At 51.3% G+C, this 26,866-nt stretch overlaps 1 protein-coding gene across 2 annotated transcripts in view; it reads left to right on the top strand.

Moving 5' to 3' along the window:
- Positions 1-26,866, top strand: part of LOC140403146 (DENN domain-containing protein 1B-like) — a 100,843-nt gene that overhangs the window by 64,636 nt on the left and 9,341 nt on the right. For both annotated transcript variants that reach the window (XM_072490828.1, XM_072490829.1), the window contains 12 exons: positions 5,998-6,098; positions 6,246-6,291; positions 7,709-7,810; positions 10,047-10,172; positions 14,101-14,202; positions 15,082-15,172; positions 15,274-15,314; positions 16,930-17,001; positions 17,968-18,024; positions 21,091-21,225; positions 23,381-23,448; positions 25,319-25,529. In XM_072490828.1, the coding sequence (XP_072346929.1) occupies positions 5,998-6,098; positions 6,246-6,291; positions 7,709-7,810; positions 10,047-10,172; positions 14,101-14,202; positions 15,082-15,172; positions 15,274-15,314; positions 16,930-17,001; positions 17,968-18,024; positions 21,091-21,225; positions 23,381-23,448; positions 25,319-25,529 (1,152 nt within the window). The remainder of the gene's footprint in view (positions 1-5,997; positions 6,099-6,245; positions 6,292-7,708; positions 7,811-10,046; positions 10,173-14,100; positions 14,203-15,081; positions 15,173-15,273; positions 15,315-16,929; positions 17,002-17,967; positions 18,025-21,090; positions 21,226-23,380; positions 23,449-25,318; positions 25,530-26,866) is intronic.

Here is a 26,866-nt window from a genome sequence, read left to right on the forward strand (position 1 = left end):
TCTATCTGCAGGGTTCTGCTGTGACAGTCTATCTACAGGGTTCAGCTGGACAGTCTATCTACAGGGTTCAGCTGGACAGTCTATCTACAGGGTTCAGCTGTGACAGTCTATCCACAGGGTTCAGCTGTGACAGTCTATCTACAGGGTTCTGCTGTGACAGTCTATCTACAGGGTTCTGCTGTGACAGTCTATCTACAGGGTTCAGCTGTGACAGTCTATCTACAGGGTTCTGCGGTGACAGTCTATCTACAGGGTTCTGCTGTGACAGTCTATCTACAGGGTTCAACTGTGACAGTCTATATACTGGGTTCAGCTGTGACAGTCTATCTACAGGGTTCTGCTGTGACAGTCTATCGACAGGGTTCAACTGTGACAGTCTATCTACAGGGTTCTGCTGTGACAGTCTATCTACAGGGTTCTGCTGTGACAGTCTGTCTACAGGGTTAAGCTGTGACAGTCTATCTACAGGGTTCAGCTGTGACAGTCTATCTACAGGGTTCAGCTGTGACAGTCTATCTACAGGGTTCAGCTGGACAGTCTATCTACAGGGTTCAGCTGTGACAGTCTATCTACAGGGTTCTGCTGTGACAGGCTATCTACAGGGTTCTGCTGTGACAGTCTATCTACAGGGTTCAGCTGTGACAGTCTATCCACAGGTTTCTGCGGTGACAGTCTATCTACAGGGTTCAGCTGTGACAGTCTATCCATAGGGTTCTGCTGTGACAGTCTATCTACAGGGTTCTGCGGTGACAGTCTATCTACAGGGTTCTGCTGTGACAGTCTATCTACAGGGTTCATCTGTGACAGTCTATCCACAGGGTTCTGCTGGACAGTCTATCGACAGGGTTCAACTGTGTCAGTCTATCTACAGGGTTCTGCTGTGACAGTCTATCTACAGGGTTCTGCGGTGACAGTCTATCTACAGGGTTCAGCTGTGACAGTCTATCTACAGGGTTCAGCTGTGACAGTCTATCTACAGGGTTCAGCTGTGACAGTCTATCTACAGGGTTCTGCTGTGACAGTCTATCTACAGGGTTCAGCTGTGACAGTCTATCTACAGGGTTCTGCTGTGACAGTCTATCTACAGGGTTCTGCTGGACAGTCTATCTACAGGGTTCTGCGGTGACAGTCTATCTACAGGGTTCTGCTGGACAGTCTATCTACAGGGTTCAACTGTGACAGTCTATCTACAGGGTTCAGCTGTGACAGTCTATCTACAGGGTTCTGCGGTGACAGTCAATCTACAGGGTTCAGCTGTGACAGTCTATCTACAGGGTTCTGCTGTGACAGTCTATCTACAGGGTTCAACTGTGACAGTCTATCTACAGGGTTATGCTGTGACAGTCTATCTACAGGGTTCTGCTGTGACAGTCTGTCTACAGGGTTAAGCTGTGACAGTCTATCTACAGGGTTCAGCTGTGACAGTCTATCTACAGGGTTCAACTTTGACAGTCTATCTACAGGGTTCTGCTGTGACAGTCTATCTACAGGGTTCTGCTGTGACAGTCTGTCTACAGGGTTCTGCTGTGACAGTCTATCTACAGGGTTCAGCTGGACAGTCTATCTACAGGGTTCAGCTGGACAGTCTATCTACAGGGTTCAGCTGTGACAGTCTATCCGCAGGGTTCAGCTGTGACAGTCTATCTACAGGGTTCTGCTGTGACAGTCTATCTACAGGGTTCTGCTGTGACAGTCTATCTACAGGGTTCAGCTGTGACAGTCTATCTACAGGGTTCTGCGGTGACAGTCAATCTACAGGGTTCAGCTGTGACAGTCTATCTACAGGGTTCTGCTGTGACAGTCTATCTACAGGGTTCAACTGTGACAGTCTATCTACTGGGTTCAGCTGTGACAGTCTATCTACAGGGTTCAGCTGTGACAGTCTATCTACAGGGTTCAGCTGTGACAGTCTATCTACAGGGTTCTGCGGTGACAGTCTATCTACAGGGTTCTGCGGTGACAGTCTATCTACAGGGTTCAGCTGTGACAGTCTATCTACAGGGTTCACCTGTGACAGTCTATCTACAGGGTTCAGTTGTGACAGTCTCTCTACAGGGTTCACCTGTGACTGTCTATCTACAGGGTTCAGCTGTGACAGTCTATCTGCAGGGTTCAGCTGTGACAGACTATCTACAGGGTTCAGCTGTGACAGTCTATCTGCAGGGTTCAGCTGTGACAGTCTATCTACAGGGTTCAGCTGGACAGTCTATCTACAGGGTTCAGCTGTGACAGTCTATCCGCAGGGTTCAGCTGTGACAGTCAATCTACAGGGTTCTGCTGTGACAGTCTATCTACAGGCTTCTGCTGTGACAGTCTATCTACAGGGTTCAGCTGTGACAGTCTATCCACAGGTTTCTGCGGTGACAGTCTATCTACAGGGTTCAGCTGTGACAGTCTATCCATAGGGTTCTGCTGTGACAGTCTATCTACAGGGTTCTGCGGTGACAGTCTATCTACAGGGTTCTGCTGTGACAGTCTATCTACAGGGTTCAGCTGTGACAGTCTATCTACAGGGTTCTGCGGTGACAGTCAATCTACAGGGTTCAGCTGTGACAGTCTATCTACAGGGTTCTGCTGTGACAGTCTATCTACAGGGTTCAACTGTGACAGTCTATCTACAGGGTTCTGCTGTGACAGTCTATCTACAGGGTTCTGCTGTGACAGTCTGTCTACAGGGTTAAGCTGTGACAGTCTATCTACAGGGTTCAGCTGTGACAGTCTATCTACAGGGTTCAGCTGTGACAGTCTATCTACAGGGTTCTGCGGTGACAGTCTATCTACAGGGTTCAGCTGTGACAGTCTATCTACAGGGTTCACCTGTGACAGTCTATCTACAGGGTTCAGTTGTGACAGTCTCTCTACAGGGTTCACCTGTGACAGTCTATCTACAGGGTTCAGCTGTGACAGTCTATCTGCAGGGTTCTGCTGTGACAGTCTATCTACAGGGTTCAGCTGGATAGTCTATCTACAGGGTTCAGCTGGACAGTCTATCTACAGGGTTCAGCTGTGACAGTCTGTCCGCAGGGTTCAGCTGTGACAGTCTATCTACAGGGTTCTGCTGTGACAGTCTATCTACAGGGTTCTGCTGTGACAGTCTATCTACAGGGTTCAGCTGTGACAGTCTATCTACAGGGTTCTGCGGTGACAGTAAATCTACAGGGTTCAGCTGTGACAGTCTATCTACAGGGTTCTGCTGTGACAGTCTATCTACAGGGTTCAACTGTGACAGTCTATCTACAGGGTTCAGCTGTGACAGTCTATCTACAGGGTTCTGCTGTGACAGTCTATCTACAGGGTTCAACTGTGACAGTCTATCTACAGGGTTCTGCTGTGACAGTCTATCTGCAGGGTTCTGCTGTGACAGCCTGTCTACAGGGTTAAGCTGTGACAGTCTATCTACAGAGTTCAGCTGTGACAGTCTATCTACAGGGTTCAGCTGTGACAGTCTATCTACAGGGTTCTGCGGTGACAGTCTATCTACAGGGTTCAGCTGTGACAGTCTATCTACAGGGTTCACCTGTGACAGTCTATCTACAGGGTTCAGTTGTGACAGTCTCTCTACAGGGTTCACCTGTGACAGTCTATCTACAGGGTTCAGCTGTGACAGTCTATCTGCAGGGTTCTGCTGTGACAGTATATCTACAGGGTTCAGCTGGACAGTCTATCTACAGGGTTCAGCTGGACAGTCTATCTACAGGGTTCAGCTGTGACAGTCTATCCGCAGGGTTCAGCCGTGACAGTCTATCTACAGGGTTCTGCTGTGACAGTCTATCTACAGGGTTCTGCTGTGACAGTCTATCTACAGGGTTCAGCTGTGACAGTCTATCCACAGGTTTCTGCGGTGACAGTCTATCTACAGGGTTCAGCTGTGACAGTCTATCCATAGGGTTCTGCTGTGACAGTCTATCTACAGAGTTCTGCGGTGACAGTCTATCTACAGGGTTCTGCTGTGACAGTCTATCTACAGGGTTCAGCTGTGACAGTCTGTCCACAGGGTTCTGCTGGACAGTCTATCGACAGGGTTCAACTGTGTCAGTCTATCTACAGGGTTCTGCTGTGACAGTCTATCTACAGGGTTCTGCTGTGACAGTCTATCTACAGGGTTCTGCGGTGACAGGCTATCTACAGGGTTCAGCTGTGACAGTCTATCTACAGGGTTCAGCTGTGACAGTCTATCTGCAGGGTTCAGCTGTGACAGTCTATCTACAGGGTTATGCTGTGACAGTCTATCTACAGGGTTATGCGGTGACAGGCTATCTACAGGGTTCAGCTGTGACAGTCTATCTACAGGGTTCTGCTGTGACAGTCTCTCTACAGGGTTCACCTGTGACAGTCTATCTACAGGGTTCAGCTGTGACAGTCTATCTGCAGGGTTCTGCTGTGACAGTCTATCTACAGGGTTCAGCTGGACAGTCTATCTACAGGGTTCAGCTGGACAGTCTACAGGGTTCAGCTGTGACAGTCTATCCGCAGGGTTCAGCTGTGACAGTCTATCTACAGGGTTCAGCTGTGACAGTCTATCTACAGGGTTCTGCTGTGACAGTCTATCTACAGGGTTCAGCTGTGACAGTCTATCCACAGGTTTCTGCGGTGACAGTCTATCTACAGGGTTCTGCGGTGACAGTCTATCCATAGGGTTCTGCTGTGACAGTCTATCCATAGGGTTCTGCTGTGACAGTCTATCCACAGGGTTCTGCTGGACAGTCTATCGACAGGGTTCAGCTGTGACAGTCTATCCACAGGGTTCTGCTGGACAGTCTATCGACAGGGTTCAACTGTGTCAGTCTATCTACAGGGTTCTGCTGTGACAGTCTATCTACAGGGTTCTGCGGTGACAGTCTATCTACAGGGTTCAGCTGTGACAGTCTCTCTACAGGGTTCAGCTGTGACAGTCTATCTACAGGGTTCTGCTGTGACAGTCTCTCTACAGGGTTCACCTGTGACAGTCTATCTACAGGGTTCAGCTGTGACAGTCTATCTGCAGGGTTCTGCTGTGACAGTCTATCTACAGGGTTCAGCTGGACAGTCTATCTACAGGGTTCAGCTGGACAGTCTACAGGGTTCAGCTGTGACAGTCTATCCGCAGGGTTCAGCTGTGACAGTCTATCTACAGGGTTCAGCTGTGACAGTCTATCTACAGGGTTCTGCTGTGACAGTCTATCTACAGGGTTCAGCTGTGACAGTCTATCCACAGGTTTCTGCGGTGACAGTCTATCTACAGGGTTCTGCGGTGACAGTCTATCTACAGGGTTCTGCTGTGACAGTCTATCCACAGGGTTCTGCTGGACAGTCTATCGACAGGGTTCAGCTGTGACAGTCTATCCACAGGGTTCTGCTGGACAGTCTATCGACAGGGTTCAACTGTGTCAGTCTATCTACAGGGTTCTGCTGTGACAGTCTATCTACAGGGTTCTGCGGTGACAGTCTATCTACAGGGTTCAGCTGTGACAGTCTATCCATAGGGATCTGCTGTGACAGTCTCTCTACTGGGTTCAGCTGTGACAGTCTATCTACAGGGTTCTGCTGTGACAGTCTATCTACAGGGTTCAGCTGTGACAGTCTATCCACAGGTTTCTGCGGTGACAGTCTATCTACAGGGTTCTGCGGTGACAGTCTATCTACAGGGTTCTGCTGTGACAGTCTATCCACAGGGTTCTGCTGGACAGTCTATCGACAGGGTTCAGCTGTGACAGTCTATCCACAGGGTTCTGCTGGACAGTCTATCGACAGGGTTCAACTGTGTCAGTCTATCTACAGGGTTCTGCTGTGACAGTCTATCTACAGGGTTCTGCGGTGACAGTCTATCTACAGGGTTCAGCTGTGACAGTCTATCCATAGGGATCTGCTGTGACAGTCTCTCTACTGGGTTCAGCTGTGACAGTCTATCTACAGGGTTCTGCTGTGACAGTCTATCTACAGGGTTCAGCTGTGACAGTCTATCTACAGGGTTCAGCGGTGACAGTCTATCTACAAGTTTCTATTATTTCTCTTCCACAGTTAACTGCATGTGTACACGGTTCAGCTGCAATGCTCTATCCCATGTTCTGGCAGCATATCTTCATCCCAGTTCTCCCTCCACATCTCCTTGATTACTGCTGGTAAGAAATCCTTTCCTTTACTTGTTGCCACTAGTTGAGGAGATAGAGGTGGTAAACAGTCGACTCCTCAATAATGGCTGGATTAGAGTGCAGATACTGGAGGTGAAAGGTCAGCCTATTAACCCTTTCTCTTGTTGTCTCTCACAGTGCTCCAATGCCTTTCCTCATCGGGATCCACTACAGCTTGATGGAGGTGTGTGAGTCAGTATGATTCGCCTATCACTCTCTCACTAATTGGAAGTGCTGACAATCTTCTTTCTTCAAACAGCCCAGCCAACCTTCATATTCATAATTTTTAATTTTTCCAATTAAGGGGCAATTTAGCGCGGCCAATCCACCGACCCTGCACATCTTTGGGTTGTGGGGGTGAGACCCACGCAGAGACGGGGAGAATGTGCAAACTCCACACGGACAGTGACCCAGAGCCGGGATCGAACCCGGGACCTCGGCGCCGTGAGGCAGCAGTGCTAACCACTGCACCACCGTGCTGCCCTCAACATTCATATTCTGACCATATATCAGGAACATATTCCTTGTCCTTATAATTGGTTTGCTTCGGGCAGCAGGGTGGCGCAGTGGTTAGCACTGCTGCCTCACGGTGCCGAGGTCCCAGGTTCGATCCCGGCTCTGGGTCACTGTCCGTGTGGAGTTCGCACATTCTCAGCGTGTCTGAGTGCGTCTCACCCCCACAACCCAAAGATGTGCAGGGCAGGTGGATTGGACACGATAAATTGACCTTTTATTGGAAGTGATTTGTAAAATAGTTAGTTTTCTTCCTCCTACTGTCACACCGGGGTAATAAGCAAGATAGAGTAGATAAATGCAGAATACCGCTCAGAATAAAGAGGGACAGAAAAACAAGGGTGTGGGTTTGAACTATTCTACTGGGGTTCTGAACATGTCCCAATGATTCAGGTAATATTAAAAACCCCAATATCCCTCATAGAGCAGATTGGGGCAGCACGGTGGCACAGTGGTTAGCACTGCTGCCTCACGGTGCCGAGGTCCCGGGTTCGATCCCGGCCCCGGGTCACTGTCCGTGTGGGGTTTGCACATTCTCCCCGTGTCTGCGTGGGTTTCACCCCCACAACCCAAAGATGTGCAGGGTAGGTGGATTGGCCACGCTAAATTGCCCCTTAATTGGAAATAATGAATTGGGTACTCTAAATTTATTTTAAAAAATAATAGAACAGGTTTTCTCCCAGTATCCAGGCCAGTCCCTTCAACACCACAAAAAAATGAATTGCATTGCTGTTCATGGGATCTTGGGATGCACAAATGGCCTCCTTGCATAGCTACATAATAAATTGTCATTACGTATCCAAACCCAACAAATAACATGAAACACATTGAGATCCGTAGAGGTAATGAGGAACTTGTCCCAAAGGGATTTTGAGTATTTATTCTCTATAGTTTTCCAGCAGAGGGTGAAATGTGATACAACGGCCATTCTCACGTGTCTAGACTGAGGTATCAGAGCTGATTGTGGAGAAGCCAGTGGGATTGCAGACTTTTTCGCATTCACTCTGAGACATGCCTGCCTTCCTCAAGGCAAATCAGAATGAGAGAAAAGAAAGTTTGGACCCTTAAGAAATCATTTTGTTTTGCAGAGAGCGAGAAGCAAAAACCTGGAGGATGTGGTTATATTAAACGTTGACACAAACACCCTCGAGTCGCCATTTAATGACCTGGAAAAGGTCCCACCAGATGTGGTGAGTTCACAGAGAGAGCAGCAATTGACAGCATGCAGTACGGGAAGAGGGACAATGTGCAGTATGCAGTACGGGGAGAGGGGAATGAGCAGTATGCAGTACGGGGAGAGGGGAATGAGCAGTATGCAGTACGGGGAGAGGGGAATGAGCAGTATGCAGTACGGGGAGAGGGGAATGAGCAGTATGCAGTACGGGGAGAGGGGAATGAGCTGTATGCAGTACGGGGAGAGGGGAATGAGCAGTATGCAGTACGGGGAGAGGGGGTAGGAACAGTATGCAGTACGGGAAGAGGGACAATGTGCAGTATGCAGTACGGGGAGAGGGGGTAGGAACAGTATGCAGTACGGGAAGAGGGACAATGTGCAGTATGCAGTACGGGGAGAGGGGGTAGGAACAGTATGCAGTACGGGAAGAGGGACAATGAGCAGTGTGCAGTACGGGGAGAGGGGAATGAGCAGTATGCAGTACGGGGAGAGGGGAATGAGCAGTATGCAGTACGGGGAGAGGGGAATGAGCTGTATGCAGTAAGGGGAGAGGGGAATGAGCAGTATGCAGTACGGGGAGAGGGGAATGAGCAGTGTGCAGTACGGGGAGAGGTGAATGAGCAGTATGCAGTACGGGGAGAGGGGAATGAGCAGTATGCAGTACGGGGAGAGGGGAATGAGCAGTATGCAGTACGGGGAGAGGGGAGTGAGCTGTATGCAGTAAGGGGAGAGGGGAATGAGCAGTATGCAGTACGGTGAGAGGGGGTAGGAACAGTATGCAGTACGGGAAGAGGGACAATGTGCAGTATGCAGTACGGGGAGAGGGGGTAGGAACAGTATGCAGTACGGGAAGAGGGACAATGAGCAGTGTGCAGTACGGGGAGAGGGGAATGAGCAGTATGCAGTACGGGGAGAGGGGAATGAGCTGTATGCAGTACGGGGAGAGGGGAATGAGCAGTATGCAGTACGGGAAGAGGGACAATGAGCAGTGTGCAGTACGGGGAGAGGGGAATGAGCTGTATGCAGTACGGGGAGAGGGGAATGAGCAGTATGCAGTACGGGGAGAGGGGAATGAGCAGTATGCAGTACGGGAAGAGGGACAATGAGCAGTGTGCAGTACGGGGAGAGGGGAATGAGCAGTATGCAGTACGGGGAGAGGGGAATGAGCAGTATGCAGTACGGGGAGAGGGGAATGAACTGTATGCAGTAAGGGGAGAGGGGAATGAGCAGTATGCAGTACGGGGAGAGGGGAATGAGCAGTGTGCAGTACGGGGAGAGGTGAATGAGCAGTATGCAGTCCGGGGAGAGGTAAATGAGCTGTATGCAGTACGGGGAGAGGGGAATGAGCAGTGTGCGGTACGGGGAGAGGGGAATGAGCAGTATGCAGTACGGGGAGAGGTGAATGAGCAGGATGCAGTACGGGGAGAGGGGAATTAGCAGTGTGCGGTACGGGGAGAGGGGAATGAGCAGTATGCAGTACGGGGAGAGGGAAATGAGCAGAATGCAGTACGGGGAGAGGTGAATGAGCAGAATGCAGTACGGGGAGAGGGGAATGAGCTGTATGCAGTACGGGGAGAGGGGAATGAGCAGTATGCAGTACGGGGAGAGGGGAATGAGCTGTATGCAGTACGGGGAGAGGGGAATGAGCAGTGTGCAGTACGGGGAGAGGGGAATGAGCAGTGTGCAGTACGGGGAGAGGGGAATGAGCAGTATGCAGTACGGGGAGAGGGGAATGAGCAGGATGCAGTACGGGGAGAGGGTAATGAGCAGTATGCAGTACGGGGAGAGGGGAATGAGCAGTATGCAGTACGGGGCGAGGGGAATGAGCAGTGTGCGGTACGGGGAGAGGGGAATGAGCAGTATGCAGTACGGGGAGTGGGGAATGAGCAGGATGCAGTACAGGGAGAGGGGAATGAGCAGTATGCAGTACGGGGAGAGGGGAATGAGCAGTATGCAGTACGGGGAGCGGTGTAATAAACAGTTTGCTGTTGTAGTACAGAGAGCAGGATTCTATGTGATGATTGGTTTGTGATGTGGGAATGGTACACCTTGTGGCCCACATGAGCCAGTGTGAGGAGTGATGCACAGAAGGTTTGAGTGTGAGGGGCAGTGTGGTTAGAGGAATGGTGAAGGGGCCAGTATGGATAATGGGAGGTGAAATCACTTGGCTGGAGGAGGTGCCGGTGTAAACCGAAAGTTGTGCTGTCTTTGCCTCACTGATGTTTCATCGTCTGTGTGTTCATTTATTGCAGGTGTCCATTCTGAAGATGAAGTTAAAGAAACATTCAGCAGTTACTGGGGATGTGGTTGCCCGAGCCTTCCTCAGGGCACAGGCCGCAATCTTTGGCAGCTACCAGGACGCCCTTAAATTTAACTCTGTGAGTGTCTGCGGTCTCTCAGACTCAACTCCATCTCCTCCACCTGCATCCTCTCTAACTACACACTCTTGGTGCCAGTATTCAATATGGAGGCTTCCCTCCCACACTCACTCCTTATTGAAAGCATTAGTCATTGCTCTCCTCCTTCTGAGGAGCCGGAAATGCCTCAGCTGGGGATTGCGGATGAGAACCCCCAACTGTGGACAGCAGTGGGAAGGAAAAGAGTGAATTAACAAAAGGGACAATGAAGGAAATTGTGATGTAGTGATTAACTGGTAAGATTAGCTTTTAAATGTCTACCAATGAGGCGAGGAATGGAAAGTGTTTGGACATTCAGGAGTTTTGGGAAAGAATAAACCTGCGAAGGCGGCAGTACACAAGTCAATTCACGTCGAGGGAGCTGAGTGCAACAAAACACATTGGACAGTCAGGAGAGCTCAGGAGAGGATGGAATGGAGTACTGCATCTTTATTCATGGCTGCAGGAATATCCAGACATGGTATAGGGCAAGGACATGGTATAGGGCAAGGACATGGTATAGGGCAAGGACATGGTATAGGGCAAGGACATGGTATAGGGCAAGGACATGGTATAGGGCAAGGACATGGTATAGGGCAAGGACATGGTGGGGCCGCTTAAAGGGGCCTAGCTACCACAGGAAGGAAATCTGCCATCCTTACTTGGTCTGGCCTACATGTGTCTCCAGACCCACAGAAATGTGGCTGCCTCTGAAATGACGGAGTAAGCCCTTCAGTTTAAAGGCAAGCTATTGAGGTCAGTGGGGTGCGCAGCAAGATGGCTGCCTTGCAGGCCGGGGCAATGGCGGTCCACACCAAAGTCGAGAGAAAGCAGGGAATTATAGACCAGTCAGCCTGACGTCAGTAGTGGGGAAAATTCTGGAATCCGTTATCAAAGATGTTTTTGCAGGGCACTGAGGAAACAGTGGCAGGATCGGACAGAGTCAGCGTGGATTTATGAAGGAGAAACCATACTTGACAAATCTACTGGAATTCTTCGGGGATGTAACCAGTAGAGTTGATGAGGGGGAGCCAGTGGATGTGGTTTATTTGGACTTTCAGAAGGCTTTTGACAAAATCCTGCATAAAAGATTAGTGTGTAAAATGAAAGTGCATGGGATTGCCGAGGTCCCAGGTTCGATCCCGGCCCCAGGTCACTGTCCGTGTGGAGTTTGCACATTCTCCCCGTGACTGTGTGGGTCTCACCCCCACAACCCAAAGATGTGCCGGGTAGGTGGATTGGCCGCGCTAAATTTTTTTTATTTTTTATTTTTTTATTTTTTTATTTAAAACAGATTTGTAACATTTACAGAGAAAAAAGAAGGCCATATGCAAAAGCCTTAACATATTGAAAACGAACAGTGGGAAAGAATAAATATATTAATAAGGCACTTCCCTATCAGCTCTGTTTGCCCATGCCCCACGTGTTCAACTAAACTAATGTGGCTCTAACCCCACCCCCCCGGGTGCTGCTGCTGTCGGTTTCCTACGCTGTTCCCTGCAAGCGACTTTCTCCCCCGGGGGATCCCTGATCACCCCCCCCCCTTGCCCACTTAAGTCCTCTCTGCTCTCCTTCCCGGCTGCACCCCCAACCCCCAAGCGATCCGACCTGCGACCTGCTTCCTCGAGGGCGCCACCGGAAGTCTGGCCACGCTAAATTGACCCGTAACTGATAAAAATGAATTAGGCACTCTAAAAATTGTTTTTTCTTAAATAAAGCGCATGGGATTAGGGGCAGTGTATTGAGGTGGATAGAAAACTGGTTGGCGGACAGGAAACAAAGAGTAGGAATTAACGGATCTTTTTCCAATAGGCAGGCAGTAACCAGTGGGGTACCGCAGGGATCGGTGCTGGGACCCCAGCAGTGACTAGTGGGGTACCGCAGGGATCGGTGCTGGGACCCCAGCAGTAACCAGTGGGGTACCACAGGGATCGGTGCTGGGACCCCAGCTATTCACAATATATATTAATGATTTAGATGAAGGAACTAAATGTAATATCTCCAAATTTGCAGCAGACACCAAGTTGGGTGGGAGGGAGAACTGTGAGGAGGATACAGAGATCCTTCAGTGTGATTTGGACAAGTTGAGTGAGCGGGCAAATCAATGGCAAGATTATTCACTTGAGTTTAGAAGAATGAGGGGGGATCTCATAGAAACCTATTAAATTCTAACAGGACTGGACAGGGTAGATGCAGGAAGGATGTTCCCCATGGTGGGGGTGTCCAGAACCAGGGGTCACAGCCTGAGGATACGGGGTAGACCATTTAGGACAGAGATTAGGAGACATTTCTTCATCCAGAGTGTGACCGGCCTGTGGAATTCGCTACCACAGGAAGTAGTTGAGGCCAACACAGTGTGAAAAACGAAATGAAATGAAAATCGCTTATTGTCACAAGTAGGCTTCAATGAAGTTACTGTGAAAAGCCCCTAGTCGCCACATTCCGGCACCTGTTCGGGGAGGCTGGTACGGGAATTGAATCGTGCTGCTGGCCTGCCTTGGTCTGCTTTCAAAGCCAGCGATTTAGCCCTGTGCTAAACAGCCCCTATGGGCTGTATGGTTTCAAGAAGCAGTTAGATACAGCACTTAGGGCGAAGGGATCAAAGGATATGGGGACTGGCTGAAAGAACTGTCCAGACTTTCGAAGCATCAGTGAAGAAACAAGTTAATTGGCCACTATTGCTTCACTCGGACATCTTGCTCTGGTACAATACAGTCCCGCGTACCACCACTAGCTTACTCCAGCTGAGTTGTTAATGAGCCGGCGTCTCAGGACCTGGCTCAACCGTATATTCCAAATGTCCAATCCACCCGGAAAAACCACCACGATGCAGTCAAGAAGGACAAGTCATTTCAAACGACGATTTAGTTTACATGCGGAATTCTGGTGGAGGACCAGAATGGTTACCTGGCAGAGTTGATTAAAGGACTGGGCCAGTAACCTACGGCCATAGACCTAGAGGGTGGTGAGACTGGACAGCTCATTGACTATCTGAGGAGAGAATCCGACATCCCCAAGACAGGGCAGGTGGAGCCAATCCCAGTTAGCCGTGTAACAAAGCAGTGGTATTAGAACCGAGTTTGTCCAATGGGGATTCATCAAGAGCCATCGAGGGAGCTGATGTGGTAATCCATACAACCCCTGTTGTGAACGCTACATGTCTGCCCAACATTGCTGAAGACACAGAGTCTCCTAATCAGGAAGAGCCAGTGGCTGAGTTGAGACATTCGGCAGGAGTCAGGAAGTCGCTGATTGACTTATTTTATGAAATTTGTTTTAAGCTCCCTTACTGTAACCCGTTATATGAATATAACGTTAAATAAGAGTTTTTCTGTTTCTATATTACAGAGGACTTAAGGGGGAGGAATGTGGTAGCAAGAATCCTCTAAGGGGCGATACTTTGTGGGCCATGAGACAGGCCTAGAGCCTATGGGGACACAGCGCGAACATCAGCCTTATAGGAGTTAGGACGTGTTTCTGGCCATGGGGGTTTGGTCAGAGTTGGCCCGAGAGCCATGGGAACAAGACCTGTGTATCAGTAGTGCCGTCTAGTGAATAGAGATTATCTTAGATCAATAAACCTCTTTTGTGTTTCAACATTGCCTTGTCGATTGCATGGCAATATAACATTTCCCCAAAGGGACATGAGTGAACCAGGATGGGTTCAGCAAACAATGGGTGTCATTCCTGAGATGAGCTTTATATTACAGATTGAAGTTAGATTCCACCAACTCCTTGGTGGCATTTAAACCCCTGACCCCAGATCATTAGCCTGAGCCCCTGGATTATTGTCCAACCACTACACCACCATCTTATTGGTCTCTACGACTCGCAACAGCTCAAGTAGCCAAAGAAAAAATGTAGGTGGGAAATAAACTGCTTCATGGATTGTGTTTCCGTGTGTGTATAGGATGAACCAGTCACGTTTTGCGAGGAGACATTTTTGAATCACAAATCTACTTTGATGAAAAATTTCCTGCAACATGCCGTACACCTTCAACTCTTCAAACAGGTGAGACTGGGCGGGGAGTCTGTGTCAGGTATGGAACCATCTTCTTGTTCAGCAGAATAATCCCTCAATGTCAAGGGCAGATATCCCAAGCTTTCCTTCATTCAGCTTTCCACATTTTTAAACCGTGGAAGTTTACAGCAGAGAAAGTATCCATTGAGCCAACCTGACTATTCCAGGTCTAGCTGCAGCAATCCCAAACTAAACTCTTTCTTACTAAACTCGGAGTCTACCTCCCTTTCAAATATTTATCCAAATTTCCTTTTAAAGATACAACTGTCTCATCTTCACCCAATCCCTGTCGAAAAACAGTTCCTGCTTCACCAATTCCTGTGTAATTTATCCTGACACCTCTCTGGGCTCTTAACATCCGTTTGAAATTGATGGCCTGCCATCAATGACACCCCCCCACCCCCACGCCACACACACACACAAACACACACATACACACACACGCAAACACACACATGCACACACGCACTCTCACACGCGCGCACACGCAAACACACATGTGCACACACATGTGCGCGCGCGAACACGCAAACACACACGTGCACACACACATGCAAACACACATGTGCACACACGCAAACACACACACATGCAAACACACGCACACACGCAAACACACACATGCACACACACACTCACTCACTCATACACACTCACTCACACACTCACACACACACGTGCACACACACACATGCACACACACGCACACACACGCACACTCACACGCACACACACACACACACCCACCACCCTTTTCCTCCCCATTGGAAATCTTGCCAATTCACCCCATTAACACCTCCATTAAGTTTCCTCTTTCGACTCAGTGCGTTGGAAATAATTTGTTTAGTTCTTCCCCCCGTTTGGATATAGTTTATAGACTCTCGTCTGGAAAAGCTTAATCAAGGGAAAGGATTAACGGATATATTCGAGGAAGAAGTCAACCTGGGAGGTTTTTCATCAGGTACTGGCCTGGAATCCAGGTTTACTCTCTCTATCCAACACAGACACCAAGCTGCTCACTCCTTCACCAATAAGCATTCACTTCTCTCTCTCTCTCCCCAGGCTGCTCCAAGTCACACCAGCTGTGGATGCAACACTTTAAGGTAATATAGAAAGAACTGTTTCTTTTGATGATAAAGTCAGATGAAGGATTCTCCCCAAAAATTCCTAAGTTAATTAGTGACGGGTTTTCCCGGGAGTTTCCCGCTGGCTCTGATGGCGAGTTCCCCACTGCTATCCAATGACACTTAGTCACTTTTTTGGCCCCTGGGGAGTTTCTGACCGGTTTAACCCACACTTAGGGCACGACCTCCCCAAAAGGGAACAAGATTCCTGAGCGGGCGCGTTACCCGCCACTCGCAGTGCCGAGAGTCACAGGCTACTCAACGCGGCTCGCTTTGAATAAGCGGCGTAAACGGGGAGCGTGCGGCCGAGGCTGCTATGTAGCTGTTTTTCACAATTGGGAGCTCTACACCCCGTTGTAGCAAGAGATGGGGATGCCATTTTTAAATGGTGGCCCGACCTCCGAGGCCCCGAAAAGAATGCCTGACCTCCCCCAGCCTGAACGCAACATGGGAGAGGTTCCCCTGATCCCCGCACCCCTCAACACCCATGGTGGGCAACCCCAGTCTGATTGCGTGTGTGCAGGAAAATGTCAGCTTGGCACATTGCCAGCTTGGTGCCCTGGCAATGCTGGTGCTACCTGGGTGCCAAGTGGCACTGCCATGGCTCCAGGCTGGCATTGTGCACGCGGTCGGGCCGGGACCTGCCCTATGGGGGGATGCGAGCCGGGGCCAGGGACCATCCCATATTGCGATCAGGCTGGAGGGGATTGTTTTGAGGGCCTCAGAGATTGGGACTCCTTTTAAAAATGACGTCCCGATCTCTCGTTACAATGGAGAGTTCCAGCAAGCAGAGCTCCCCACTGTAGAAAACAGGCCTCAAACGGCCTTCGCCGCGCGTTCCTCGTTCAGGTTCCTCAGTCAACACGAGTCCCGAGGGCACTTTGTTCCCTTTTGGGAGAACAGAGCAAAGCGTAGGGCGAGGCACAGGGGTGTGGGCGAGTCTGGCCCTGGGGGTCAAGGACGTACCCAAGGCTTCTCCTGGTACGAAGCCTGGGGGAGATGGTAAAGTTATGGGGCGCAATCTAACCAAATTGCAACAAAGTCTGGTGATGAGCGCATTTAGCCGGCTGTTTCCCTTCGCTCACAGCGCCGAGAAACACCACCCTATCAGGACTTGGTGGCAATCCGGAACGTCAATGGGGAAGGCCCCACCCAGGCCTCACTTAGTCCCGTATCCTGCACTGAGGAACTCCGCTCGCCAGAACTCCTCAGAGCAAGAAGAGATCAGGATGTCAAAATGGCGTCCTGATCTCTCGACTCCCACTCACTTATAATGGGGTCCTCGAGGGGCCCCTCCCCATCCCACCTCACATGGGCAGGCCACCCCTGTGTCCAAGCCCTGACACAGGTAAAATGCCAGCCTGGCAGTGCCACCTGGCACTGCGGGTGCCACCCTGCCCCACCCACCACCTGGGGGCCCCTGATCCCCTGGGAGACCACATCCAAGTGCCGTTCCATCTGGTCCCCTTTTCTGGGGCCCAGCACTGAACGGCGCCCGCCTGAGTTCTCCGAGGCAAAGGTGTCAGAAGATGAATTTTGAGGGGTGTGTTGGAGTGGGACTATCTGATGTTTTAACTCTTCACTCTGTTTCCAGAAAGGGGGTGGAGCCCTTATTCAGTCAGTGAGAAGCAAAACTAACCCAGCTGTGAAGAACATGTATAAATACGTAAGTACAGAGTTAAAGGGCGCTCCCTGCACTCTGGGTCACGGTGATCTCTGAGAGTTAGTATTAATCAGCTGTCGAGACAGGCTGACAGATTCTTTACAGATTCAGCTCGGTGCTATCAACATTGAGAATTATAAGAACTGAAACAGCCCGGCTACAATTTAAATATGTGCACCGCTTGTCTTAGGAATGACAAATATTAAACCATTCATGCAGAGCTCACACTTCCTGTCCACAATCCTACTGACACAACCTGTGTCTCCCGTGTTCACCGTCCAATCAAGCCCCTTCTTATCCTTGTCCTTACTTATGTACCTTCTGGAATCCCTCTTCCTTAAATCTATAATGCTCCCAGATCCCAGATCTCCATTCTCTGCCACTCCAGCCTCTTGCACATCCCTGATTTTTTTTTTTGTTATAAATTTAGAGCACCCAATTATTTCTTTCCAATTAAGGGGCAATTTAGCGTGTCCAATCCACCGACCCTGCACATCTTTGGGTTGTGGGGGTGAGACCCACGCAGACACGGGGAGAATGTGCAAACTCCACACGGACAGTGACCCAGGGTCAAGATCAAACCCGGGTCCTCGGTGCCATCGGCAGCAGTGCTAACCACTGCGCCACCGTGCTGCCCTTATGCATCCCTGATTTTAAACACTCTGCCATTGGTGGCTGTGCCTTCAGCTGCCTGGGCCGATCAGCTCGGAAATTTCCTCCCTCCACCTATCCATTTCTTCCTTCTTTAAGACACTCCTTCATATCTACCTCTTTGACTAAACTAGTGTTTAGTTTTGTTTGTTTGTGAAGCAGCGCAGGACATTTTAGTCTGTTAAAGCTTGGTAAAGACTCAGGTCAGTCTGATATAGCGGCAAAAGAGAGAGAGATTGAACGGTTTGGATTTAGGTAGTGAGAATGGTGTTTAGGACGCTGGAATACTCACTTACTTTGATTATCTTTCACTTCCAGGCTAAAGGTCAAGCTAAATTGGGCCTCAAAGGGATGAAAAATCGACTGAAACACAAGGTACAAACTGTTTCTTTCATCGTTTATCTCTTTCTCCCGCTGGTCTGAAATAGTTCACAGGAATTAGTCACAGATGAGGGAGGTCATTCAAACCCATTCACCAGAACATAAACCCCATCACAGCAAACAGCTTCTTCTCCAAGTCACTGACCATCCTGACTTGGAAATGTCCTTCGATGACAGGGTGATCTCGGGTGTATGGGTCGGGGAGGGCAAGGTGTCGGCAATACACCAAGAGATGAAAGAAGAGGGGGAAGCGCTGGTAGAAGAGTTGAAGGGTAAATGGGAGGAGGAGCTGGGGGAGGAGATCGAGGAAGGTCTGTGGGCTGATACCCTAGGTAGGGTTAATTCCTCCTCCTCGTGTGCCAGGCTCAGCCTGATACAATTTAAGGTGGTCCACAGAGCGCACTTGACGGGGACGAGGTTGAGTAGGTTCTTTGGGGTAGAGGACAGATGTGGAAGGTGCTCAGGGAGCCCGGCGAACCATGTCCATATGTTTTGGTCATGTCCGGCACTGGAGGGCTTCTGGAGAGGAGTGGCGGGAGCAATATCTCAGGTGGTGAAAGTCCGGGTCAAGCCAAGCTGGGGGCTAGCAATATTTGGAGTAGTGGACGAACCGGGAGTGCAGGAGGGGAAAGAGGCCGGCATTCTGGCCTTTGCGTCCCTAGTAGCCCGGCGAAGGATCTTGCTAATGTGGAAGGAGGCGAAGCCCCCCAGCCTGGAGGCCTGGATAAACGACATGGCTGGGTTCATAAAGTTGGAGAGGATTAAGTTCGCCTTGAGGGGGGTCTGCGCAGGGGTTCTACAGGCAGTGGCAACCGTTCCTAGACTATCTCGCGGATCGTTAGAGGAAGGTCGGTCAGCAGCAGCAGCAACCTTGGGGGGGGGGGGGCTTGCCTGGGAGGGCGGATGAGCAAGAGATAACATGAAGGATTGGGGAAACTGGCATGTGCGGGAGGGAGCCAGTGTACAAAGCTGTGTAACATATCGCTTTACCATGTATATATCTTGCTCTGCGCGATTTCTTGTTATTTTGTTACGGGGGGGGGTTATTGTTTGTACGGGTGAAAAATTGTGTTAAAAAACTTTAATAAATATATTTTGTTTAAAAAGGAAATGTCCTTCGAATCCCGACAGTGCCGAAGGGGGCCTTTCGGTCCATCGCACCAACCCTCTGAAAGAGCCCCCTACCCAGGCCCACTCCCCCACCCTATCCCCGTAACTCCATCTAACCTGCACATCTTTGGACTGTGGGAGAAAACCTCTGGATGCATAATTAATTACATCGGGGCCGGAGGATATTGTGTGGTTTCCCATCGACTTCCACAGGAAGAAGCATTGTCCCCGAATTCGTTCCAGGGAGAATTGTGCTCTGGGTTCAGATAAACCTGCCCAATCTTTCTTTGATCCTGGGCTGGATTCTCCAGTTCTGGGGCTATGTCCCCACGCCGACGCAAAACGTCCCCCGATTCCCCGTTTTGCTGGGGGCTAGGATGCCGGCAGTGTAGAGCACCCACCTCTTGCTGCTGATACGTCCCGGAGAATCGCCGGGTCCGTGGCCGCGCATGTGCATGGCGGCGGCCTGCAGCGGCTGTACCGTGCTTCATGGCGGAGTGAATGACCTGGCCTACGAAATAGTCCCCCCATTTGGCCGGCTCGCACGCCCCGGAATGCCCCCCACAGTGCCCCCAGGCCCGAATAATGTCGTCCCCCCCGCCCGCAGATCGGCCCTCCACCGACTGTGGTGCCGCTGGACTGAGTCCCCAGCCGCCACGCCGAGTTCCCGACGGGTGAGACCACACGCGACCGTCACCGTCGAGAACTCGGCCAGTCGGGGGCAGAGCATCGGGGGCGGGCCTCAGGCAATGCCCTAAGGCCGTCGATACACGGCGCAGCGTACTCTGCGAGTATGTTGCTTTGGAGGGGGCGGAGCATCGGGAAAGCGGCGCCGCCCCCGATTTGGCCAGGAACACGGTTTCCAGCCCCCCTTTTGCTAAGATCCATCCTCAGGGCGCCTCGTTACCAAGTTTGCTGTGTTTTTGGAATCCTGGTGTAGGGATGTCACGTTACTGATTGAGTTGTTGTAATATTTGTAACAATGTTGCAGAGCCTACAATGATACTCGAATGAATTTAGGAAAGACTTTAGGAAAGTCAACCCCAAATGGTATTGATTTTATTTGCATTCCTGCCTCTTCCCCATCAATCTAAACCTAGCCCTCCATCCCAACCCAAAGCCTGGATCTTTCTCTACTTCTCCTGACTTTGCCCCTCCAAACTCACCTTGTCCATTACACCGCCCGCTGCCCTGACTTCCCCCCCCCTCCTCCCTTTTTCCATTCCCACCGCTGACCATCCAACTTCCCAACCTATCTTCCCAGTCCCACACTACCTGACGTTGTAAATCATTCCTTTTCCTTGGCCACCAATTCAATTATCACCCACCCGTCAGTAACCCTAAACTTCAACCCCCCCCTCCTTTGTCCTTGCAAACTCCTGCCCCATTGCCAACCTCATTTTCCTCTCCAAAGTCAGTAACTTTCTGTTAAATTCAAATTGAGTGTACCCAATTTTTTTTCTCCAATTAAGGAGCAATTTAGCGTGGCCAATTCACCGACCCTGCTCATCTTGTTGGTTGTGGGTGTGAGACCCACACAGACACGGTCCCAAGTCATTAACGTGTTGGAAGCTCCCAAGTCTCTATCTATCCTTCCTGAAGCTCCACATTTGAATCAGGTTTCTGCCCTTTGCCCAACTATGAAGGACCCCAATTAAAATCAAAACTTACATCCTCAATAATGTCACCATTGTGTATTATTTCCCCTTATTCTCGCTGCACATCCATCACATCAGCGTCTAAGACCTCTCGTACCGAGTTCACTCAGTGAGACTGTGTTTGTTCAGAAGTATCAATTCTTGTAATTTAGAAGCAAGTATGAATGTGTGACTGAGAAAGTTTACACTATTGGTGTAAAGTCCAGGCTGGCACCATTGCACATGCGCCATTGTACAAACGCTTTCACCTTGCAGCTTGGCAGCAGAGTGATGGATCGTATTTTGTTTCCAGGGTCTGGGTGAGGATGGAGGGGTTCACCGTGGAGGGTCACTGAGATATGAACCCGTTGGCGGCTCCTCCCATCAGAGGCGTATGCAGTCAGAGTGTTTACAGAATCGTCTGCCAATCACCCAGCATTTTGGCCAGGTAAGGAGCAGCCTTGGTGACAAGGCCCAGAAAACTGGGTTCCCATCCAGAACAGGCAGGAGGAATCTGCCTCCTTGATTCTCACTCCCACAACCAATCCCCAGACAGCAAGTAGCAGCAAGCTATTGAACTACAGAGGGCATCTTAACTGAGCTTCACCCTGACTTCACAAAGTATTGGGGATGTTGACCAATCAGCCCTTCCTCATTCCTTCTCCCACCCTCGCTTTGGAGGGTGGAGAACAGTTGTGGCTCTCCGCAGCACCTCAAACCACAGTCCCTCCTCCAGCACCGCCCCCAGCTCTTCCTCCGTCTTAACCCCCTCCATCGACACCCTATCCTCCAAAATCCTCCCGTAAATCGCGGAGACGACGCCCGCTCCAACCCCCGCTGACAGCACCGCCTCCAACAACGAGCAGGCAGCCGCAATCGGGGAGGTTGGGAAGACCTTCCTTGCAAAGTCCCGAACCTGCATATATCTGAAACTTTCACCCCCGTGCCAACCCAAACTTCTCGCCCAGCTCCTGCAAACTGGCAAATCGCCCTCCCAGAAACATCCTCCATTTCCTCGATCTCCCTCTCTTTCCAACCCCGGAACCTCAGACCCATCCTCCCCGGCCCAAACCCATGATTCCCCCGAATCGATATCCCCTCCCCAACCCAGCTCCCAGACTAAAATGCTGCCTAAACTGCCCCCCCCCCCCCCCCCCCCCGCCATCCCTCTGCACTGAAACAGAAACAGGAATCACGGCAAAATATTCACCTTTACCGCCTGTACCCGGCTTGCCAATGAGAGGGTGATTGTCCCACCACAACAAGTCGGCCCTCACCCTCCCCACCAAGCTCGTGAAATTAAAATTCCGGAGACCTGTCCAATCCTTGGCCACCTGCACCCCCAGATACCTAAAGTGAGACGCTGGCAGACGGAATGCCCCCCCCACCTCCCAGAGAGGAGAATGCGCATAAATTAATCATAAATTATACAGAACCCAGCAAAAGCGAGTGATCCCTGACGAGGCACCCGTCTGTTACAGCCCTAAGCTTTCAAAAGGTTTCTCCCTGTGTCTGCGTGGGTCTCACCTCCACAACCCCAAAAAATGTGCAGGGTGGGTGGATTGGCCCCTTAATTGGGAAAAAAAGAATTGGGTACTCTATATTTATTTTTTTTAAAGAGAATATAAAAAGGCAGTGAATCAGAAAAAGAGAGAACAGGAGCCCAGAGAGGGATTGAAGAGGTTAAAGAGACAAAACCTTGTTAAAGTTACGAAAAAAACAAAACCGAGATACGCGGCAGAACCACAAACAAAAAACCCGAATAATTGAACCACCCTCGATGAGGCCGTCAGATTCGGGTACACCCATCAAAATAACAAGGCACAAAGAATCCGAACACTGTTACTCTGCCTCAATAGGGACACGGTTCTCTAACAACAGAAAATATACGCAAACCAGTGGCTGAAAACACGCAGATCGAGAGATGTCCGAATGCTGGTCAGTGGCAAAACAACTGATCCTTTCTCTACACCGTGGGTGTAGAGCACTCTTGCTCCATCTCATCCTACACCTACACTCGAGGCAGCTTTATAATAATAATCTTTATTGTCACAAGTAGACTTACATTAACACTGGAATGACGTTCCTGTGAAAAGCCCCTAGTCGCCACACCCGGCACCTGTTCGGGTGCAGAGGGAGAATTTCGGGACTTGTTGGGGGAAACCGGAGCACCCGGAGGAAACCCACACAGACACGGGGAGAACGTGCAGACTCCGCACAGACAGTGACCCAAGCCGGGAATCGAACCCGGGTCCCTGGAGCTGTGAAGCAACAGTGCTAACCACTGTGCTATTGTGCCAGCCCTATGACCACATTTAGGGTTTCCAGTCACGTATCCATCACAATGTGAGCTGGCGGAATGTGGAAGGACTGGAGTCTGCATTACACCGATTGACGTGTGGAGATCCTGTCTCAGGTTAAAACTTCCCACTTTCTGAATCCAGGACAGAATACCCTGTATTTATTGTGTTGAGGGTTTGTGCTGAGAGTGACGGCTGTTTGAGGGGTTGGCTGGAGGAATTGATTGGGTGCACACATGAGAGAGAGTCTCTGCCTATCCTGGGCCTCATTAATATTTAACACATTCATTGTTTCTCCTCCAGTCTCGTCCTCGCAGACCAGCTCGCCGCTACACCAACCCAGATGCAGCATTTCCCACTGAAACTGTCAGGTAACATTTCCAGCAGATGTATACCCCCCCGGTGCAGGTGTGTGTGGGGGTCAGACACCTCCCCCACCCCTGGTGCAGGTGTGTGTGGGGGTCAGACACCTCCCCCACCCCTGGTGCAGGTGTGTGGGAGTCAGACACCTCCCCCACCCCCAGTGCAGGCGTGTGTGGGGGTCAGTCACCTAACCCCCCGGTGCAGGTGTGTGTGGGGGTCAGACACCTCCCCCACCCCTGGTGCAGGTGTGTGGGAGTCAGACACCTCCCCCACCCCTGGTGCAGGGGTGTGGGGGTCAGACACCTCCCCCACCCCTGGTGCAGGTGTGTGGGGGTCAGACACCTCCCCCACCCCTGGTGCAGGTGTGTGGGGGTCAGACACCTCTCCCACCCCTGGTGCAGGTGTGTGGGGGTCAGACACCTCCCCCACCCCTGGTGCAGGTGTGTGGGGGTCAGACACCTCTCCCACCCCTGGTGCAGGTGTGTGGGGGTCAGACACCTCTCCCACCCCTGGTGCAGGTGTGTGGGGGTCAGACACCTCTCCCACCTCTGGTGCAGGTGTGTGGGGGTCAAAAAGCCGCGTTTGCCGATCAGCCGGAGATTCCCTGTTTGTGCCGACATCGGGGGCTGTGCTGCTTTTGCGATGCTCCGCCCCTCCAAAATGTCACCCGAGGCCCTCCCCCGATGGGCCGAGTTCCTGGCGGCGTGGGACACGTGTGTCCAGCTCCGCCACAGTCGGTGGGGGAGCCGTTCCGCGGGGGCTGGGGGCACTGGTGGGGCTGGTCCAGGAGTGGCGAGGGGCGTTACTGGGGGACAGTGTGTACAGGCCGGGTCCTCGTGTGGCCGCTGCAGGCCACCGCCATCCGCCTGCGCGGCCACGGACCCGGCAATTCTCCGGCCGTATCGGCAGCTAGAGCCGGGGGCTTTACGCTGCCGTCCTGCTAACCCCCCCAGACGGAGGATGGAGGCACCTTTTGGCGAGTGTAAAATGCCACTATTCCCACACCACTGTCCGCACTTAGTCTACAAATCGGAGAATCCAGCCTGTGGTTCCCTGAACAAACCCACCCTCTGGGGCTATTCTTGACAAGCTCTGCGTATGGATGGTTTGCTCACCCCTCTCAACCCCCAAAGTAAACCCCCCCCCCCCCCCCCCCCCCCGTATATTTAGGGCAGCACGGTAGCATTGTGGATAGCACAATTGCTTCACAGCTCCAGGGTCCCAAGTTCGATTCCGGCTTGGGTCACTGTCTGTGAGGAGTCTGCACGTCCTCCCCGTGTCTGCGTGGGTTTCCTCCGGGTGCTCCGGTTTCCTCCCACAGTCCAAAGATGTGCAGGTTAGGTGGATTGGACATGATAAATTGCCCTTAGTGTCCAAAATTGCCCTTAGTGTTGGGTGGGGTTACTGGGTTATGGGGATAGGGTGGAGGTGTTGACTTTGGGTAGGGTGCTCTTTCCAAGAGCCAGTGCAGACTCGATGGTCCGAATGGCCTCCTTCTGCACTGTAAATTCTATGGTATAGGCACCGATCATGTGGGATTATTAACACTGCTGAACCCAAGCTTCCCATTCCCATGTGGGGTCTTAACATTGCAGACCCCCCCCCACACCCCCCACCCCTATGCCATCCCCATGTGGGGTGTTGACACTGCACCCACCCCCTGACTCCAAGTCTATCACTCTGTAGAATACAAACTTCCTGAGCCATGAAAGAAACTCCCACCACACTCTTGCTTGGTTTCACAATTTCTTGGTCTTTCCCATGTGAGATTTGTAAGCCTCCAGTTTAGGGCTGTTACATTTCCCTCGTCCAGCAGTGATGTAAAGAAACCCCTCGGAGCCTGGCTTTTGCTGTAAGTTACTTGTTTGCCGTTCACAGATCCACCTGTGGGGAGCTAGGGCCAGACAGCTCCCTGGACACCATTGACGATGAGTTTATGGACAGTAACCTCCTGCAGGATGAGGATATGGACCTGCTCGGAGAGATCTTTGACACGCTCAGCACCCAGACTGCTCATGACAAGGGTCTGCTATATGGGACTCGGAGCCTCGACTTCTACAACTTGGATTCCACGGAGGACATCCACAGGGTGAGGAATCTCCCACATTGATCATGTTGCGTATTCTCATTTTTATCCAAAGATTCTAATCCCAGAAAGCTGCTTAAAAAGATCTCAGTAGGAAGTCTTACAACACCAGGTTAAAGTCCAACAGGTTTGTTTCGATGTCACTAGCTTTCGGAGCGCTGCTCCTTCCTCAGGTGAATGGATCTCGGCCCTGACCCTCCTAATGTACCAGAATGTTCCAAGAATGTTCTGCGGTCAAACCTCACTCCAATAGCCTGAGCACAAAGTCCAAGCTGCTCCAATGCTGAGGGAATGTCGCACTGTCAGAGGGTCAGTACTGAGGGAGTGCTACACTGTTAGAGGGTCAGTACTGAGGGAGCGCAGCACTATCAGAGCGTCAGTACTGAGGGAGTGCCGCACTGTCAGAGGGTCAGGACTGAGGGCGTGCTGCACTGTCAGAGGGTCAGTACTGAGGGAGTGCCGCACTGTCAGAGGGTCAGTACTGAGGGAGTGCCGCACTGTCAGAGGGTCAGTACTGAGGGAGTGCCGCACTGTCAGAGCGACAGTACTGAGGGAGTGCTGCACTGTCAGAGGGTCAGTGCTGAGGGAGTGCCGCACTGTCAGAGGGTCAGTACTGAGGGAGTGCCGCACTGTCAGAGGGTCAGTACTGAGGGAGTGCCGCACTGTCAGAGCGTCAGTACTGAGGGAGTGCTGCACAGTCAGAGGGTCAGTACTGAGGGAGTGCCGCACTGTTAGATGGTCAGTACTGAGCGAGCGCCGCACTGTCAGGGGGTCAATACTGAGGGAGTGCTGAACTGTCAGAGGGCCAGTACTGAGGGAGTGCTGCACTGTCAGAGGGTCAGTACTGAGGTAATGCCGCACTGTCAGAGGGTCAGTACTGAGGGAGCGCCGCACTGTCAGGGGGTCAATGCTGAGGGAGTGCTGAACTGTCAGAGGGTCAGTACTGAGGGAATGCTGCGCTGTCAGAGGGTCAGTACTGAGGGAGTGCCACGCTGTCAGAGGGTCAGTACTGAGGGAGTGCTGCACTGTCAGAGGGTCAGTACTGAGGGAGTGCCGCACTGTCAGAGGGTCAGTACTGAGGGAGTGCTGCGCTGTAAGAGGGTCAGTACTGAGTGAGGGCCACACTGTCAGAGGGTCAGTACTGAGGGAGTGCCGCACTGTCAGAGGGTCAGTACTGAGGGAGTGCCGCACTGTCAGAGGGTCAGTACTGAGGGAGTGCTGCACTGTCAGAGGGTCAGTACTGAGGGAGTGCCGCACTGTCAGAGGGTCAGTAGTGAGGGAGTGCTGCGCTGTCAGAGGGTCAGTACTGAGGGAGTGCTGCGCTGTCAGAGGGTCAGTAC

The sequence above is a fragment of the Scyliorhinus torazame genome, chromosome 27 (genome assembly GCF_047496885.1).
Source record: "Scyliorhinus torazame isolate Kashiwa2021f chromosome 27, sScyTor2.1, whole genome shotgun sequence".
NCBI lineage: Eukaryota > Metazoa > Chordata > Chondrichthyes > Carcharhiniformes > Scyliorhinidae > Scyliorhinus > Scyliorhinus torazame.